Source organism: Dama dama, chromosome 9, assembly GCF_033118175.1.
Source record: "Dama dama isolate Ldn47 chromosome 9, ASM3311817v1, whole genome shotgun sequence".
Lineage (NCBI taxonomy): Eukaryota > Metazoa > Chordata > Mammalia > Artiodactyla > Cervidae > Dama > Dama dama.
This window is the reverse complement of record NC_083689.1, coordinates 63,659,849-63,679,421: the sequence shown is the minus strand read 5'-3', so window position 1 is coordinate 63,679,421 and position 19,573 is coordinate 63,659,849. Positions and strand designations below refer to the sequence as shown.

The 19,573-nt window shown below is 53.5% G+C and overlaps 1 protein-coding gene across 5 annotated transcripts in view; it reads left to right on the top strand.

Moving 5' to 3' along the window:
• Positions 1-10,820, top strand: part of PDGFRB (platelet derived growth factor receptor beta) — an 88,503-nt gene extending 77,683 nt beyond the window's left edge. For 4 of the 5 annotated variants that reach the window (XM_061151724.1, XM_061151722.1, XM_061151721.1 and 1 more), the window contains 11 exons: positions 400-504; positions 843-953; positions 1,968-2,127; positions 3,162-3,322; positions 3,879-3,997; positions 4,237-4,359; positions 5,118-5,229; positions 5,648-5,747; positions 6,302-6,407; positions 7,269-7,501; positions 8,785-10,820. In XM_061151724.1, coding sequence (XP_061007707.1) covers positions 400-504; positions 843-953; positions 1,968-2,127; positions 3,162-3,322; positions 3,879-3,997; positions 4,237-4,359; positions 5,118-5,229; positions 5,648-5,747; positions 6,302-6,407; positions 7,269-7,501; positions 8,785-8,962 — 1,508 coding nt within the window. In that variant the 3' untranslated portion in view covers positions 8,963-10,820. The remainder of the gene's footprint in view (positions 1-399; positions 505-842; positions 954-1,967; positions 2,128-3,161; positions 3,323-3,878; positions 3,998-4,236; positions 4,360-5,117; positions 5,230-5,647; positions 5,748-6,301; positions 6,408-7,268; positions 7,502-8,784) is intronic. The other variant, XM_061151725.1, reaches the window with a different exon arrangement.
• Positions 10,821-19,573: the final 8,753 nt, after the last annotated feature.

The following is a 19,573-nucleotide window of genomic DNA, read 5'->3' as shown; positions in this document are numbered from 1 at the left end:
TACCCTCTGTACAATGGGGGTAAGATGATCCCCTTGAGACCCTCTAGCCTTTATGTTCTATGATCCAGAGATGAGATGAGATGAGACCCCTTTGTGGAGAGAGAGGAAGTATTAATGAGTGCCAGGCCTGTGCCTAGTCCAGCTAGAGAAGCTGAGAGGGTATGGAGAACCTGTGCTCCCCTCTGGGGGAGAGGTTTTCCAGGGACTAAAGAGGGGCCAGAAAGCAGGCAGGACTAGGGTGAGACCAGGAAGGACCACAAAGCACTGTGATTTTAGGAGCCTTCATGGGAGAAACACCTTAAGTCCAGGGTGGCTTGAGGGATGACTAACTTGACCTCAGAGAGCATACATGTTGAGATTCTTTGTGGGTCAGCAGCTGAGAGATCATCTCTTTCCCAGGCCGCACCCTGGGCTCCGGGGCTTTTGGGCAGGTGGTGGAGGCCACGGCTCACGGCCTGAGCCATTCTCAGGCTACCATGAAAGTGGCTGTCAAGATGCTGAAATGTGAGTCCTGGGAGCCCGCCCCTCTCTCCCCTCACCCCCAGCTCCCCCACACATTCAGGCACTCCCAGAGCAGGTCTTGTGCTGATTCTCTGGGCACAGAAGTACAGGCATACCACAGCCAGCAGCACTCCCGATTCTACTTTGGGAAAGAGGCTTCCTCACCCTGCCGCCTCCTCCAGAAGCCCCCCCGCCCACCCTCTTTCCTTTCTCCCGCCTGTGGGTCCTCACCATCCTTGACCACATGGGTCTAACAGCACAGACTGGGGCAGATGAGCCAGAATAGGCTCCGCTGAAGCCTCCGTGACTGGGCCAGGCCTGAGGTCCTCTCTCTCCCTCAGCCACAGCCCGCAGCAGTGAGAAGCAAGCCCTCATGTCGGAGCTGAAGATCATGAGTCACCTCGGGCCCCACCTGAACGTGGTCAACCTGCTGGGGGCCTGCACTAAAGGAGGTACAGCCCACTCCCAGAGAATTCTGGGGAAGTGCCAGTGGCCAAGGCCTGGCCCCTGCCTGCCCCCTCCCCAGTCCAAGGACAACAGGATGCTCCCACTGGAGAGTCTGTGCCTACCCAGTCCAATGCCCTCACTGCACAGAGCCATGTGTGTGTCAGATTAGCAAGTCACAAAATCACATCACCTCCAAGACCAAAGCACCCTTCAGGTCACCATTCCTAGCAGTTTCCAAATCAAGGAGTCCTCTGACATTTTAAACTTTTCACAATTGATTTTAAAAAGGGTAGTAAGTAACAGCTCATGAGACATTGAAATGAGCCCTTCCTCTGGAGACCACCAACCGGCTTGCTCACTGAGAGCTGCTTTCACTCGGAACGTAGAACAAGTAAGGTCTCTCCAGTTGAGTGTGTTTATTTGAAACTGATTACAAGTTAGGCCACAAAAAAAAAAAAAAGTTATCACTGTTTGCAGCTGCTTATTGTGAGATTTGGGATTTTCCTCAGTATTGTGCAACCAAAACAAAATACAGAAGTACACTATGTGCATGGACCAGTTTATGTCTGCAGTGGTCACACATTTCAAAATGTTTGATCCCACCAGTACCTTCAAACTGCCAAGTCAATGCATTGTGTTTGAATTTAAACCGTAACCTGGTAATAATCAGTTGACTTTGTTTGCTTTATATCCTGGGCTCAAAATTCAGCTTCATCAACAACAGCTAACTCTGTGCTTGCAGTTTGCCAAGCACTGAGCTGAGCTCACCAAAGGCATTATCTCATGAATACTCATGAGATACTTTGGGGTGGGTATTACTAGCCCCATTTGATAGATGAGGATAGTAAGGCTCAGGGAGATTGACTTGCTCACAGCCAGGAAAATCCAGGTTTGCTTGGGGCCTGAGCCTGTTTGCTGTCCCACGTGCAGCCTGTCATCAGCCTCAAGGCTCTGACCGGAAGCCTGACCCCACCCCCACCTCCTGCCCTGGGACTGTCGTTGAGCCTGTCCTTCTGCAGGGCCCATCTACATCATCACTGAGTACTGCCGCTATGGCGACCTGGTGGACTACCTGCACCGCAACAAGCACACCTTCCTGCAGCGCTGCTCGGACAAGCGCCGCCCGCCCAGCGCCGAGCTCTACAGCAACGCCCTTCCTATCGGGCTCCCCCTGCCCAGGTACCGCCGGGGGGCTGGGGCCTGAGTGCGGGGGGAGCCCTGAGGAGCACCTGCTCTCCCCTCCTTGTCCAGGACAGGAAGCTGAGGCCAGGGCGGGCAGAGCCGCTCCTCGAGCCAGGTTTCACTTGTTTCACCAGCCAGCCTGCAGCCTGGCCCCCTCGGCCACCCCCGAGGTGGGCGTGACAATAACAGTGGTGACGATGGTAGCTGCCACCTGCTGGTTGTAGGAGGTGTGCCAGGCCCTGCACTGAGCACTCTGCAGATGTGACGCCCTTTGACCTCTCACCAAACACACATCATTGTCTCTCCATCAACGGGGAGCACCCTTCTGTTCCAGGTTGACCCTCACTGTAGCGCTCTCCACTCTACTCCTCCCTTGCTGCAGCCTTCCCCCTCCTCCACACAGCAGTCTCTCCAGTGCCTCCAGGGTAGCTATCCTCTTTCTTCTTCTTGCCCAAAAATAATACTTCTTTTCTCTTTTGCTGATGGCAAAAGCAATACTTGTCTATTTCAGAGGCAAGAGTCAGTTAAGAATAGCATTAAAAGACATTAAAATTCATCCATGTTCTTGTCAACATTTTGATTGGTTTCCTTCCAGTCTTTTTTCTCCTCCTAGAGACACATGTGTACTTCGTCCCACAGCTCTCTGGAGAGCTGATGCTGCAGGCAGAGGCATTAAGGTGATTCACTGCCCACTTGCAAGGCCTCATGGCTGGGCAGTGTCCTTCCTGTGACCTGTGTCTTTGGGTATTGGAATCGCCCTGGGCATGAGTTCTCTGAGGACACAACCGAGGTCTTAACGTCATCTTGGCAGCCCCAGTGCCCAGCTCAGGATGGGTCTGAGGTTGGCTGGAAGGGCTCACTACATGGTCATTCATATTATGACAGATTGTGAGTGGAGGATGCTTGAGTGAGGGAGAGAAGAAATGCATAAGTGACAGGTCCTTTCTGGCCCCAGTGGTGAGCAGAGGGGCAGGGGGGGATGAGCGGGGAGAGCCTGTGCTACTGCCTCTGTGATGCTCCTCTGCCCCCAGCCACGTGTCACTGCCTGGGGAGAGCGATGGTGGCTACATGGACATGAGCAAGGACGAGTCGGTGGACTATGTGCCCATGCTGGACATGAAAGGAGATGTCAAATACGCAGACATCGAGTCCTCCAACTACATGGCTCCTTATGATAACTACGTCCCCTCTGGTGGGTGCACACAGGGTCCTCACACCTGTGTTGTCATGCATTCTTTCCAAACCCTTTCCTCCACCCAGTCTGGCAACAACCCTGCCAGGAAGGTGGCCTTGTGCCCATTTCATAGATGCAGAAACTGAGGCCTGCCACCTACCCAAAGCTCCTGTGTGGTGGAACCCCAATATCAGCCCCTGTTTCTGGGTCAAGAAATGTGCACACAGCCTTCAGGGAGGAGAGGAGCTTGGGTTGGAGGGGATGCCTGACCTGCTGGGGCCTCAGGAAAGACTGGTCTGCTCAGAGCAGGCCCCAGGCTGACTAGTGCCCAGAGGAGCAGGCAGGCCAGGCTGAGCAAAAGTGGCCCAGGGCTAATGCCAGAAGTTTTTTCTGGAAGTCGGAGAATTTAAGAGATATTTGGAAATTATTTTCCTTTTGGGGAAACCTTAGAGGATCCTTAGGGAAAACTTAGAGGATCAGGAGTCTCCTCTCTGGGCCATCCAGCCTCTACGAGCCAGAGGCCAGGGTTCTGTGGCCCTGGGGGGACTCAAGATGTCCTTCTGCTCTTCCCTAGCTCCTGAGAGGACTTGCCGGGTGACTTTGATCAACGAGTCCCCAGTGCTTAGCTACACGGATCTTGTGGGCTTCAGCTACCAGGTGGCCAATGGCATGGAGTTCCTGGCCTCCAAGAATGTATGTGTAGTCACAGTGAGCAGAGTGGGGTCTTGGGGAGGGGGGCGTCCCCCGACCAGCCAGGGTCCTCCAAGTATGTGACCCGTACAGCAGCCCTCTGGTGGCTGAGGATGGCCAATGCCCTCACACCTGGTGGCCCCTCACACCTGACCAACCATGAATTTTTCACAAAGCCCTTGACCCGGAGAGCCTTTCCCACAATCGCCCCACAGTCTCAGCTCTGTCCCCTCTGTCCCCAGTGCGTCCACCGAGACCTGGCAGCCAGGAACGTGCTCATCTGTGAGGGCAAGCTGGTCAAGATCTGTGACTTTGGCCTGGCTCGTGACATCATGCGAGACTCAAACTACATCTCCAAGGGCAGCGTGAGTGCCTTCACCATCATCATGGTTCACGTGGCTTTGGCTCATGGGAAGTCAGGCCAGAGTCCTCGTGGGCTCTGCCTGCCTGGCCCTGTGTGTAGGGACAGGAAGAGGAGCCACCAGCTGGGCATGGGGAGGGGTGGGGGTGAGATGCCCAGGCCTGTGGGGTGGGCCAAGGGCTCAGATTTGCTGGGCATGGCAGGGGCCAAGCGGCCAGCTCTAAAGGTTCTGGGGGAGGATGGATAGGGAGCAGGCCAAATGTGCTTCTCAGCAGGGATGGCGGGCAGAGGCAGAAGCCCAGATGAGTGAGTGGCAGGTGGTACTTGGATAAAAGGTGACCATCCTGCCTTGCACTCATGTCCCCACTTTCCACACAGGGACAGAACTGGAGGGACACTAGGCTCCAGAGATGTAAGGCAGCTTGGATGAGAGTTGGGTGACACCTGTGCACGACCCTCCCTCCCCCCAGCAGGGGTCAGGAAAGGGATCCTGCTCCCCAAGGAGTCTCAGACCCTGGGGCTCTTTCTCACAGATAGGGGTTGCTGTGTCCCCAGCTTGTGAGAAGAGAAACTCAGCCTCCTGATCCTCTGACTAACCAGCATTGGGATGGGTGTGGGAACCGTGTATCGGCAGTGATGGGCCCTGGGGGACCAGGAAGTGAGAAATAGCTGGGGTGGGGACCGCTGGGCCTCCTCCTGCCTCCCAGGTGCAGAGTGGGGCTGGGCCCCTCCTTGTGCTCAGCAGTCTCCCCCCTCCCACAGACCTTCCTGCCTCTGAAGTGGATGGCCCCTGAGAGCATCTTCAACAGCCTCTACACCACCCTGAGCGACGTGTGGTCCTTCGGCATCCTGCTCTGGGAGATCTTCACCCTGGGTATGCTTCCTTCGTTCTCCAGGGCTCACCCACACATGGCATAGCGTCCGCCCTGAGCACCCACACCTCCATTCTAGGGGGGCGTTGGGACAGGGCTCAGAAGCTCTGCTCTTTTCTTGTTCCTTTGTGACCTCGGCAAGTGTCTTGCCGTCTGGATCTCCTTACCTCTGCATCTCAGTATAGATGGTCTTGGACAGTGACATCAAGAAGCCTGGCTCTGGTATTCTCTGGTTCTGATTCCAGGGAGGGATTCAGTCTGTGTCCAGAGCCTATGAGGGAGTCCACATTTCCCAGTGCCAAAGCCACGATACCCACACCGATCGATGGGCTGGTATGCCTCTCCCTGTCCTGTAGGAGAGGATTCCTGCCACTTTCCCAGCACCCCTGAGCCTGTGTCTCTTTCTCTGCTCCCTAACAGGTGGCACCCCATACCCAGAGCTGCCCATGAACGAGCAGTTCTACAATGCCATCAAGCGGGGCTACCGCATGGCCCAGCCTGCCCACGCCTCTGACGAGATGTGAGTGGAGCCTCTGAGAAGATATTTTGGGGTGCAGACAATACATATCCAACTTTACCAGCTTAAGACAAAACTAGATTAGTTCAGAGATGTAGAAAAATTAGGTATAGCTGGATCCAGTTGTTCACAGACATCATCCACAGTCTCTTGTTCTATCCTGGGGCTCTGTTCTCCTTCCTGTTGGCCTTACTTTCAGGCTAGCACCATCCAAATAGCTTCAGCCTGGCTGCTTTCACCATAGTTGCAGCAAAAGACCCAGAGGTGGCTGTCAAGGGCTCTGCTGGGGTCACAGGCCCATCCAGAACCAGCCACTGGGCTGAGGGGATGAACCCCTACTGGCCAGACCCGGTCATATGCTCACCAAGGTGCGATCAACCCCATGGAAGCACTGAACTGAAGGTGAAGGAAGGACTTCTCAAGGGAACATTCCAGAGCAGTAAAGGGGGGACCCCTCCCCTCCTCCCCTCCCACCTCTTTTTATTTATTATTCACTTTGTCCTGGGAGGCAACAGGCCCTGAGCCTGAGGCCCTGACCTCTCTGCCCCTTTCCCCAGCTACGAGATCATGCAGAAGTGCTGGGAAGAGAAGTTCGAGATCCGGCCCCCCTTCTCCCAGCTGGTGCTGCTTCTTGAGAGACTGCTGGGTGAGGGCTACAAAAAGGTACGCTGAGGCAGGGTGGGGGTGGGGGCCGGAGAGCACCAGTCCAGAAGTAGACACAGGGTACAAGGCTCACTGTGACACACTGCTGTTTGGGGACAATCCTTTCCCCTCTCTGAGCTTGTTTCCCTCTTGGTGCCAATAAGGGATGTGAGTGTAGTTTATTTTAGTAGCACAGAATTTCTTAAAGTGAAATCCTACTTGGAAGCTGATTAATTTAAACTGGAGGCAGGGAGCCTACAGCCCCCCGCCTCATCCTGCATCCTTCCACTTGCCTTTGCAACCAGACCAAAACTGGGCCTCCGTCCCAAGTCTGAACAACCCCAGGCGCAATGACCACTAAGGACCTGACTGCTTAGACCCTGTGGCAGGCTCGTACAAGGCAGATGTTGCCAGCAGAACCTTAAAACCCTCCCTTGCCCCACTGCAAAGCTAGTGCGAGGGGGATGCATGTATCCTTTGTGCAGACACAGCCTTTTCCCTCAGTCCATTCCTCAGCCCGCTCCCAACCACATCTGGTTACGGCTCCAGAACCAGTAGTGAGGGAACAGGCCTCAACGAAAGAGGCCGTGGCAGGCAGAGAGCCCATGCCTGTCTCCCCTGAAGCAGGGGGAGTTAGGGTCATGGATGCTGGTCTGAGTACTAACCCCTCCCCAGGTGACCCTCAGCTCACCTTGTCTGTTGAGAGGCCAGAGAGGAGGGTAACTTAGTGGCTTTGGGCAATTCTCCTTCCTCTCTGAGCACCAGGGACCTTATTTACATAATGCTGGAGGGGCTGGCTCAGAATCTACCTGTTAGGTGATCTCTAAAGTCATTTCTGGTCTGACCCTCCCTTGTCTCGGATTCTTCCTGCCCCCTGAGCAGAAGTATCAGCAGGTGGATGAGGAATTTCTGAGGAGCGACCACCCAGCCATCCTTCGGTCCCAAGCCCGCTTGCCTGGCTTCAGTGGCCTCCGATCTCCTCTGGACTCCAGCTCCGTTCTCTACACTGCTGTGCAGCCCAACGAGGGGGACAATGACTACATCATCCCCCTGCCTGACCCCAAACCCGAGGTTGCTGATGAGGGCCCACTGGAAGGTTCCCCCAGCCTTGCCAGGTAGCTATTCCTACCTGCAGCCCAAAGCAGTGGTGTACATAGTGTGTGTGTGCACACATGCGTGTGTGTCTTTGTGTGTGTGTGTGTGTATCAGTCTGTATCTTCATGCCTTCAGACCTGGCTTAGAAGTGAGTTACGGGTGAGTACTTATTCCTGCCAATGAGTAGAAAAAAAGAATGGAACTCATTTGACCTTTGATGACCTCAGGTGGAAATGGCAGGCTGGTAAGAGAAAGAATGGCATGGGATGTATTTGCAAAATATCTGTTTCCTTTAAAGGAGCCCCCACAGGCCATCTACTTTGTCCCCTCTCTCGGCTGTGACTTAGCCCTAAGGAGGGAAAAGGAAAAATCTAATTTGCATCCCCAGCACCACATGTATTACTCTGTGATTTGGCCTTTAGCACCATGCCCTGAGGACCCCAGGGAGCATGGAACAGGGAGGCAGAGGTGTCTGCAGAAGTTCAGGCCAAAATTCAGACTGGGGAGAAGATTCATGCTTTTCTTTTGCCTTGGGATGTGAAGATCAGCATGAGGGGAGGGTTTTGGAGGAAGGCCAGCTATCGCCTGGACTGGATGTTCCGCATGAGGCCAGACCCACACCCAAAACAAGATCCACCCTGTGGTGAAATGGCTGGGGCTGCAAACTGGATCCCAGCTGTATCTCTGCCACTTGCTGCAGTGAGACCCGGCCAGGTACCTTTGCTGTGAGCCCATCTCTCTACATGCACTAGGGGCACACACAGGACTTAGAAGGCCCTCACCACCCTGTTTGAGAAGCTAATATTCCAAGGCTTCAAGCAGCCAGTGTACAGACGAGTTCAGCTGAGTTCAGACAGCTTGGGGTGTGAATGCTGGGGCTGCTCTGAGCCTTCAGACCAGCTGCTTCTCTTCTCTGAACCTCAGTTGCCTCGTCTGCAAGATGAAAACAGTAGGAGTATTTCAATTTGGAGGTTGTTATGGGGATTGAATGAGGTCATTATGCATTCAGACATGTGGGAGATGGAGACTGATGAGTAAGCAATGGACTTTGGAGTCAACTAGGTCTGCTCTAAGTCCCCACTCCTATACTTAGCCACTGTGTGATTCAGGGCAATGACATAACCTCTCTGAGCTGCACTTTCCTCACGACGCCTGCCTCATGTAATCTCTACAAGGATTTTAGTGAGCTAAAGTGTGTAAGGTGCATGCAGCCAGCTCAGGTAGATAGAAGGCTCTATGTTAATGCTGTTCTTTCACTGAGGTTCCCTCCAGCCTCTCACTCACTCCCCCTCCCCGCCTCTAGCTCCACCCTGAATGAAGTCAACACCTCCTCTACCATCTCCTGTGACAGCCCGCTGGAACCCCAAGAGGAGCCAGAGCGAGAGCCGCAGCCCGCCTCCCAGGTGGAGCCAGAGCCCGAGCGGCCGCCGGATTCCAGCTGCCCGGGGCCTCGGGCCGAGGCGGAGGACAGCTTCCTGTAGGGGCTGGCCCCCACCCCGGCCTGCCCTACTCGAAGCTCCCCTCTACCTCCCAGCACCCTGCACCGCCTGGCTGGGCCCAGCCTCCCGTCAGCCAGGCTGCTCCCGTCGGCTGTCCCTTTCTGGAAAGCTTCTGCCCCGGCACATCATCCCCAAACCCTGGGGCTGGCTTAGGAGGCAAGAGGACTGGAGGAGCCGTGACCAGTCCTCTGCCTCTTGGAGCGCCGTGTGACTCTGAGCCAGCACTCTCCCAGGGGACTCAGTTTCCCCATCTGGAAGATGGGAACGGTGGCTTGGCAGCCCACAGTCTGGGATTCTCACCCTGCCTGACAGGTGTGGAGGATGGAACCCTCAAGTTTCATGAAGTGGTGGATTAACTCTTTTCTGTTCAGCCAGCTGCCCCTCAAGGAGCTGCAGCTCTCTCCTTGCACTTTTTTCTCCAAGAGTTGGGGAAGGGACCCGAGCATCTCTGGCTCCTGGCCGAGCTAGGGCCTGGCCTTGGACAGTGTTGCCTCATCCAGGAGACACCTGCCCTCAGTGCCAGTCTTTGCTTTCCCAGGCCCAGGCTGGTCTGGGGCCTTCTGTGCCCAATTAATGCTGGGGGCTGAGCCAAGTACAGGAGGCCCTGGCCTGTAGCCCCAGGCCCAGGCACTTAGGGTGCACCTCCCCATAACATGCCTTGTCCATGTCTTCCTGGCCCCATGGGTCCAGGGATCTTCTTCCTCATCACTGCCAGTCTTACTCCACTCACCAGAGTCTCCAGGGCCAGATGAGCCCCACGTCTCTGATGAGTGTGTTGACATGCCTGCAACAGGTGCCTGCATGTGTGGACCAGTGTGGCACTGGACCTGCTACGAGACCCTGGAGGATTCCTTCACCTTCTCTGGGGCTGTTTTCCCTGTTGAAAAATGAGCGTTTGGACTCACTGACTTCTGGTACCCTGCCAGCACTAACATTCTAGAGTATTCCAGGGGTTGTACACTTGCCCAGATGAAGCAAAGATAAACACTCCAAACCTCTATCCTGGGATCAGCTGGGGCCTGGGGAGGCCCTGATCACACATCACACACATCCGGGCATTCAGGAACTGGGCCCCTTCCCCAGGGCCCTGGCAGGTCCCCAAAGGCCCAGGCTTTGGCTCTGAGTGATAGCCAGTGTCCTGGAAAGCCCCCAGAAGCTGCCCCAGGGATGGAGGGAGACCATGGGATCCCTTTCACCACCCACATGACCTCTGGCTGGAGCTATCCTGGGCAAAGGAGGCAGGCAGCAAATCGGAGCACTTAGCGCATCCCACCACTCCAGCACCTTTTGTCCAGGGCTGTGCTGCAGACCTGATGGACAGTGAGAGGACAAGACGCCTTGAAGGGGGGACCTGAGGAGGGGATGCAAGAGGTGGGTACTTTGCAGGTTGCCTTCCCACCTTCCAGCTGCCCCACCCTGAGGAAGGAACCGTGGGAGATGGCTTTGTCCACCCAGGGGTGCTCACCTCATGCCTCTGCCCGCTCAGTGGGCAGTGGTGGGGCCTGGAGAGTGAGGGCTGTGGCCAGGACCATTGGCAGGGGAAGGGCTGGATGGGGTGGGGGTGGGTGGGTGAGGGAAGGTCAGCGACTCTGGGAACCAGCCTCCTGTGTTGGTTGGCACATCCCTGCCCTGGGACCCCCAAAGCCTGGTCAAGGAGAGGGCATGGGTTCTCACTACGGTACCAAAGATGTAATCACCTAGGTTTACAAGTATTTTTAGGACTCACATTAACACACATTTATATGACAAAAGTGCTATTTTGTACGCCATCAAATTTTCCTCTCTGTGTACTTTTTTAAGAGAAAGATTTTAATATTAAACCTGGTGCTTCTCACTCACAGACTTCGTGGTGTCCCACAGGTGTGGGTCCCTGGGCCCGGGAGGTGGCAGGAGTGGGGTGGGGCAGCCGGGCTTACCCAGCCATAGGATCCCCACATGGCCCCTCAGCTCAAGTCCACTTCCATCTGTGAGACAGGGTTTTTCACACTTCCCCCCACCCTTCCCTGGTAGCTGGGGGACCTGGACCTCAGGCTTTGGTTTTCCAAGTTGTGAAAGGAGAAGGCTCTTCCGGCTCTGTAATGCGTGGTTCTGGGTGGGGGCCCTGAGCCCCACTGCCACCCCCACCCTGCCCCACCACGTGCTTTGGCTTTGGCCATTAAGCCAGCCCCGCTCCCTGCAACCTGTGGCCCAGATCCAAGCTGGTGTGGCTCATAAGAGGCCTTCGCTACAGCCCAGATCCCAGGCCCTGGTGACCGGTGGTCAGGTCTCAGGTACGGGCAGGGAGACAGACAGTGCGCCCGAGGGAGCAGAGTGGAGGAAGGAGAGAGAAGAAGAAACAAGGAACATGTGGGTGAGTGTGGCCACAGCACGGCCAGGACAGGGAAGCTGGGGCCCAGCTGTGGCTCTGAGCGCAGAGTCTGCCAGGCTGGGAGAGGGGTGCAGACTCACCCCTCATGGCTGTGGCAGCTTAGTGGTGTGGGGCTGGGATGAGCCAGGCATCTTGGTGTCCACTGGCCAGCTCAGTACTGGTTGTAGGCTTCACTTGCCAGCCCAGGTCTGGGAGACCCAACAGCAGAATGGGGCCAGGGCAATAGAGCTGCTGGGGCAGAGGGCAGAGTACACAGGCCCTGACCCTCCTGCCTGGCCCCTTTGGGACGGGTCACCTGAGGGGACACCAGGGTTCTGCCTGAGACCTGTCTCACCTCACTGTGTGACCTCGGCCATTACTTGCTCTCTCTGAGCTGGGGATGGGGCATCTCAGTTTGCTTCTGGGGACTAGCACCTCCTTTCAGAACTACAGGCCTCCCTGGACTGCCTCCAGAAGTCTGGGGCCGTGGCTGCCAGTGGGGAGAGGAACAGAGATGTGGGGCAGCTCTGACTCACGGACCCAACCGCCAACTCAGGGGCAGCAGAGCCGCCCCCAGGGAAACCCCCCTGCCCCACCTCCCTTGTTGCAGGGCCTGGCCACACAGAGCCCACCCTCCTGGGGGTCCTGGCCTCGGAGTCCATGACCCCATCTCCCCTGGCTGTGTTAGGAGATGAATAAGCCACACCCGGATCTGCCCTGTAAAGAGAATAAACAGCCACATTCCAGATGGGGGATTATCCTTGCCTCTGGGAAAGCCTCCATCTGGAGGTCAGGGGACCTCGGTTCCCTTCCCCTCAGGCCTGCTCCTTGTGGGGTCTTGGGTGGGTTAGACCAGCGGTAGATGGAGCTAAGGCACCACAGAGAGAGGGGGGAGGACTCTGCTGGTGCCGCTTACCAAATAGTTCCTCTGTGCCAGGGCTGCCCTGATGCTGCACACATCTTCCCATTTGCCTTCACATCCACCCTGTGAACCTAGGGCTGCTCCTGTCCTCGTATTACAAGGGGGATACCAGTTCAGGAGAGGTTGAGGTGACTTGCCTAAGGTTGTCAGGTTGGTACAGCAGGGAGGTGATGGGCACCTGGGCCTGGATGAACCCTGGGTCAGCTCTCAGGGGGGCGAAGGGAAGCCTGGGTCCCAGCTCCTGTTTCCTGACACCAGACCTCTAGGGCTGTGCCTCCCCAAGAGAAAGTGCTGGGGGGAAGGAAGGAGCTAAGAGACTCTGAGGGCTAGGTGGATGTAATAAACAAGCATCTGGTGGGCTGGGAGCCCACACATCCCTGTGCAGAGGGGATGTGGGAGCTGGAGGATGGGGAAACCATAGCTCCTGTGGCTCTCCCATCCCCACCACTCAGACGGGCCCATGGGAACTGGTGAGCTGGAATTTTCCTCCCAGACGATGAGACACTTGACTACACAATTCTTCCGCCACCCTGTTCACAGCCAGGGTCCTTGTTCCTGGAAAAAGAGAGAAAGACTGAAAGCTTTTGCTTCCAGGGCCCTAACCCTCAGCTGATGAGGGGCCCCACAGACCCCATTAATGTGCCTTCTTTGAATTAGAGCCCTGTCTCCACAAGGTCTCTTCTATTTCAGTTTCTCATTCAGCTTCATAAACATTTAAAATTACTTTTATAGAAGCAATTATATAATATATGCCTGCATTAAAAAGTACCCATTAGCAGATGTATAACACAGAAAGAGACCCAGGAGACCCTGGCTCTGTCTCGGTCCCTCATCATTTAGAGCGGGTTCTGCTCTGTAAGCCAATGTGATGTTCACAATAAAGCTAGGCAACAAGCCAAGGGAAGACCCAGATGAGAAAGCTAAGGCTCAGAGCCATGAAGTGCTGGTCTAAGCTCACATTGGGAGGCTCATTCCTGCCAGTCTGGTTCTTTGCTACTGCCTTCCTCAGGGAGATTTGGAGTTCAGTTTCTGGATCCAGAGGGGATAGCAGTCTGAGAAGCCATTGAATCAGGTTGCCAGCCACCCACTCAGGGTGAGGGTCTTGGAATTCCCTGAGTAGGCTCCTCCTTGGAGGGAGCTTCTGGGGCTTCTTCTGGGCTGTGATCAGTTCCCACAGCTCAGAATACCATTAGCCATGACTGCTTTGGAGCCTGATGAAGGGGCCTTGGCCTGGGGCAGGGGGCTGGGCCTTCTCAGGATCCAGCAAGGACTCAGGGACATCATAGAAACCAGACTATCTCCTTGTGGTCCCCTCCAACTGGCTCAGCCCCTGCCCTTCTCTCTGGACACCTATGGCCTATGTGTCGGCTCTTTCCAATGGCTTCTTTCCACCTGACAGGATTGGGGCAGTTCCAGTCTCTTTCTGGTTTAGGGTTTTGTGGGTAATCACTGCAAGGAACTAGAAAGTCACAAACACGGGGAAGTAACAAAGCTTCTGGAAAATCACAGAATTCTCAAGTGTGGTTGTTCCTCTTCTGAAGGGACAAGATGGCAACTTCCATGTCTGACAATTTTTCTTCTCCGTTACCGATCTTCTTGAAGCACACTATGATCTTGTCTCAATTTGCTCAGATACCTTTGATGGCTCCCCATGGCCCAACAAAGTCCAGATATCCTTATGTGGTCATGAAGGTCCCTCCTGACCTGGCTTCAGCATCTTTCACCTCTCCCATGTCTGTGCTCCAAGGCCTGTCTACTCCCACGTGGACCACAAGCTGTCCAACCTTCCAACAGTGCACAAGGGCTCCCTTCTCTCCACATCCCACCAACACTTGCTATTGCTTGTCTTTCTGATAGTAGCCATTCTAACAGCTGAGAGGTGATTTCTCATTGTGGTTTTGATTTGATTTCCCTGATGATTAGTGATGTTGTGCATCTTTTCATGGGTCTGTTGGTAATTTGCAAAAATATCCATTCATCTGTCTGTGTTTTAATTGCATTATTTTGCTGTTGAGTTGAATGAGTTCCTTATATTTTGATATTAACTCCTTAGCAGATACATATAATTTGCAGATTTTCTCCCACTTAATAGGTTGCCTATTCATTATGTTGGCTGTTTCTTGTGCTGTGCAGAAGCCCTGCCCCTGCACCTCTCTGGGTGCTGCCCTTACCACCTGGGACAATCAGCCCTCTATGACTGAAAGGAAAATTCTTGCTCTAACTTCCAGCCCAGCTCAAAGCTGCCTCCTCCAAGAAGCCTTCCTAAAACCCAACTGGAAGTGGTTTCTTTGCCCCGTCCTTTGCTTGTGTCTCTGATGGGCCCTCATCAGTCCACTTATGTCCTATGTGCTCTCTCACCTCCAGGCCTTTATCATGCTATCTCTCCTTCCTGGGAAATTCCCACTCCTCTCTGCATCTCTCCCCAGCTCCTTCTCAATTCAGGCAGACTCTTTCTTGTCTCTCCTGCAGTGCTCCCAGGATGTCTTGCAATGCCACTGCCATCCTGATTGGTCTTCACCAGCTGGCCTTGAGCTCCAAAGAGGAGCTATGCCTGCCATGTTCAGCACTATTCCTAGGGCCAAGCAGAGAGTCAGTACTTGATAAATATTTGTTGGATGCACTTCACCTGCCATTATTGTCTCACTGAATCTGAGTTAGTAACCCTTCCCCTGTTTTACAGACAAAAAAAAAAAAAAACCTTAGAGGCCAGGACCTGGCTGTGGTCACACAGCTCTGAGTGGGGAATGTGATTCCCAGTCTGTCTGGCTCCAAAAACCAGGCCAGTCCCCCTCTACCCTTGACCTTTCTAAGAGCCCCAGCCATTGCTGAAGCAGGTAGTTAAACACATGGGCCCTGGGGCTGAGTTTCTCAGTTCAAATCCACCTCTGCCATGTGTCAGCCGTGTGACCCTGAGCAGAACATTTAACATCTCTGAGCCTGTTTTTCCTTATCCATACCTATCCTCTAAAGCTATCCCCTTAGATGGTTATGAGAATCAGATGAGATGACTTGTACAGAGAGTTTAGTCTGAAGATTCTCACAAAGGAAGTGTCTAATGAAAAGGGGACTCAAGACAGCCCCTCTTTGTGTAATTGTTTTACTGCAATTGTCAGTGGCACCCCTTTTGGTCTCAAAAGTTCACATTTGGATGACAAATCGAGCAAGAAAGATTGATGTCAGTGTTATCACTGCATTATAGTACCACTGCTAAGGACAGGGAGGGACCTGCAGGTAGGAAACAGCCCTGAGTCTCTCCTTCCTGGGCCCAGAACAGGGCATGGCTGGTTTCTGAGAGTGGAGGACTCATTTCACTCTCTTTTTGTTTGTTGATGGGCTTCCCTGATACCTTCCTCAGCTGGTAAAGAATCTGCTTGCAATTTGGGAGACCTGTGTTCGATCCCTAGGTTGGGAAGAGCCCCTGGAGAAGGGAAAGGCTACCCACTCCAGTATTCTGGCCTGGAGAATTCCATGGACTGTTATAGTCCATGGGGTCACAAAGAGTCAAACATGACTTAGTGACTTTCACTTCACTGCCTGCAATGCAGGAGACCCCAGTTCAATTCCTGGGTTGGGAAGATCCCCTGGAGAAGGGAAAGGCTACACACTCCAGTACTCTGGCCTAGAGAATTCCATGGGCTGTATAGGCCCAGACTGCTGGTTTCTGAGAGTGGAGGACTCCTTTCACTCTCTATTCATTTGTTTATATGTTTACTCACTTATTTGTGCATCCAGCACTGACTGAGCTGCCACCACCTGCCAGGCATGGGCCAAGAACAGAGGGTCTGGGGAAACCAGGAGAGGTGCAGGGCCGGCTGGGAAGCTGTGCTGGGGGTGGAGGGGGTCAGTCAGCAGGACATTACATCAATAACGTTCCCCACTGAGAACAGCCCTTCACTGAGAAGGGCTGGACCTCAGCGGGCCAGTGTACGGCAGACACTGGAGGAGGGGTGAGTACAGACCAGACAGAAGAAAGACCACATCGAGCTGTAAGAGAGCAGGGTGAGTTCAGGAGCTGGGAACTTGGGCTTCAGTCCTGCAGGGAGAGCAGGTGGAAAGAGCAGAGGAGCTAAGGCCAGGTGTGGGCAGGTAGCAAAGGCCTTTGCTAGAGCATGGACCTGACCTACACCTCTGGGCTGGAATAGCAGATGGGAACAAATACCCTTGGTAGCCTAAGGCAGACACTAGAACTCTTTCTATCCTCAGTCCTGATGGGAGTCAAGTGTCCTGATGATAGTCCTTGTGTCCTGGCTTGGGCCCCTCCTCTCCCAGGCGGGGAAACTGCCTGCATGGGCTGGGGCTGGGGTTGAGTGGTCAGGAACGTGGGGACTGAGCTTTCCCTGCCATGGAGTCTAGAGGTGCCAGGACCCCAGAGCCAGGCAGGGAGATGAGGAGAGACACTCAGCATGTGCAGGAGTGTGACAGGCCCACACAGTTGCTTCAGGATTTCCTAACATTTGTGCTGACATGCAAATCTTTTGCAAAGTTCCTCTGCCACAGGAAGCCGTGATGTCAGTCTGGAATCCCTGTTCATCACCCTCCTAGCAGCATCACTGCAGCTTCCCCAGCCAGGGGTCACCCCACATCACCCCCACTGTGCCCTACAGTGAGCCCAGGGCACTTGCACCCACATTCATGGGTGGTCAGCACCCTCACAGTCGAGAAAGACCCAGGGTCACATTGTGCTTTGTGGGGGTCATTAGCAAAGTCTCTGCAGCCAGCTTGGTCACTGCTGGCTCTGAGACCTGGGGCAAGTGTCAGTCTTTCTGAGCTTTGCCCTCCTCATCTGCAAAATAGGGATAATTAATAGAACCCGCCTCCTGGTTGAGAGGATTAATTGAGATAAATATGCAAAAAGCCCGGCTTGATACCTGGCATGTAAACAACACGTGAACAATGTTAGGCCTCCAAATGCCACATTTCTAGGAGGGCAGAGTGCCTTCCTACTCATAGAGCTTTGGAACACAGCATTCATTCACAGATTCATACATCCCTCAAACATCTAAAGTCAGTGGATCAGAATGTTCAGGTATACCACAGGCTCAGGAGGCAGAAATACCCTAACCAGCTGTGTGATTTCAAGAAAGTGACTTAACTACTCTGAGTCTTGGGGTAAAAGCCACACCTACCTGTAAGTGTGGCCTGTAAGTGAGGCAAGAACTGAGATGGGGTGAGCCCAGAAGGCTTGGGATGCATAGGAAGGACAGGGAGGTCCCTTCGAGATAGTCCAAGCTGTTGGATTTTCCGGGTGGACAGAAGTAATAGGACAAGCAGCTGAGCAGCTTCCTCTGATCTCTGGGGCAGGGACACTCTCTGCTGAGGCCACCCCTCAGGTCCACTGTTGACTTTCACTACCCACCCGGGCTAGACCCATCTCTTCTCCACCTCTCCAGACCCATCTCTTCTCCACCTCTCCACCCTCCACCAGGAACAGGTCTCTGCCAGCCCCAGTCAGGGACTCTGAAAATCCCATGGAAGCTGAGCACCCTACCCCAAGACCAGAGACAAACTTCTACATCTTAGAGATTCTCAGGTTTCCACAATGCCATTCGTGAGCTTTCAAGGGCAGTGGCCTCAGACATTAGTAAGCATCAGAATTCCCTAGAGAGTCTGTCTCCTGTGCAGGTTCCTCTCACTTCTAATTCTGCAGGCTTGGGATGGCCCTGGAATCTGCTTTTTAACAGGCTCCCTTGTGATTCTGAGGCTGGGGTTCCTGGACTGTAGTTGGAGGTACTCTGTCTGCCGGCTCCCAGGAAGAACCGTGGCCTTTAGGATAAAGCCTAAGCTCCTGGCCATGTGGTCAGTGACTCTTTGCACTTGGATGTCACCCCTTCCTACCTCTACCTCTGCACCCTTCCTCTGGCCTGCCTCTACCTCTGCACCCTTCCTCTGGGGAACTCTGACTTTTTGTCCCCTCCGTCCTCATGCCAGTGAGTCTCCTGAATTTCTTTTCTGCCTGAATGACTCCTCTGAGGACCACCTCCAAAGCCACTGCTCATGAAGCCCTCAAAGACTCTCCATCCTGTGCCCTCATGAAATCTGACTGTGCTCCTGTCACTATACAAAGGGGCTCCCTCCAACTGGGTGGAACGTGAAAAAATTAATGTCACATTGGTGACCCTGCATATTGTTGAAGATCTGATGAGGGTGAGGCTGACCGGATGTGCTGGGAGACCAGGTCCCAGGAGGGCCTCTAAGGGACCAAAGTGTTTGACTTGGAGACATGGTGCGTCCAGGGACTCAGGAGAGGTCCCACATTCCTGGAGGCCTGTCAGGGGACAGGGAACAGAGGTACCTGGGGATCCTGAGTGCAGAGCCAGAAGCAACAGGGGGTGCCCCAAGGAGACAGTTCTGTTTCCCGATAGGAAGCACATGCTGCAGCTTTCTAACTATTAGATGCACACAGGTGACCTGCCAGGAATGCTATGAGTGTATGGGGAGTGGTTTGAGTGGATTAACTTGATAGCAGGGAAACCCAAGTCTGGGCCTGAGACTCTGAGAATCCCAATTCCCGCTCCAACTCTTTCCTAAAGTCCGTGTATCCTGAGATAAGTCACTTACCCTCTCTGACCCTTCTTTTTCTTATCTGGTGGAGATACTATGCAACACACTGTAGTCCCTGTGGCCCAGGCGTGTATGAGAAAATGGAAATGAAAGTGCCCTGTAGACAATTAGTGGCTCAGCCTTCCTCAGCAAGGTATAAAACCCAGAAACCAGAAATGAAAACACCAGCAAATTTGACAACATACAAAGCTTCTGTTGTAAAGTTCTGTGTAAATAGAGAGCAAAATAGAAAGCTGAAAGAGATGTGGTGGACTGGTAGAGAATATTTTCAACATATCTGATAATAGGGTTAATAGACATAATACAGAATATAAATAGTGGCAACAAATCAATAAATGTTAAGAAACAGGAAATGGATCAAGGATATATGCAGAAGAAATCCCAAAAGCCAAAATACATGTCAAAAAAGTTCATTTCACAATCAACCATGAAAATACATATTAAAATCTCAATGAAATAACATTTTATTTTTCCGTTCATGTTGGGAACATTTTTAAAGATCAGTAATAGCCAACGTCAGCAAGAATGTAATGAAGCTGGGTTTCCCCACACACTTTTGGTGGGAATGCACATTTATACAGCCTTTTTTGGAGGGCAAGTGAACAGTAACTGCACATTTAACTTTACCTACTTTCAGACCCAACAATCCTTCCTCTAGGAATGGATTCCACTAAAGTGATGTCACACACGCACAATGATTCACCTGCTCAGATGATCACTGCAATGGAGAAAAATCAAGTAACTAAAGTGTCCATTCAGTAGA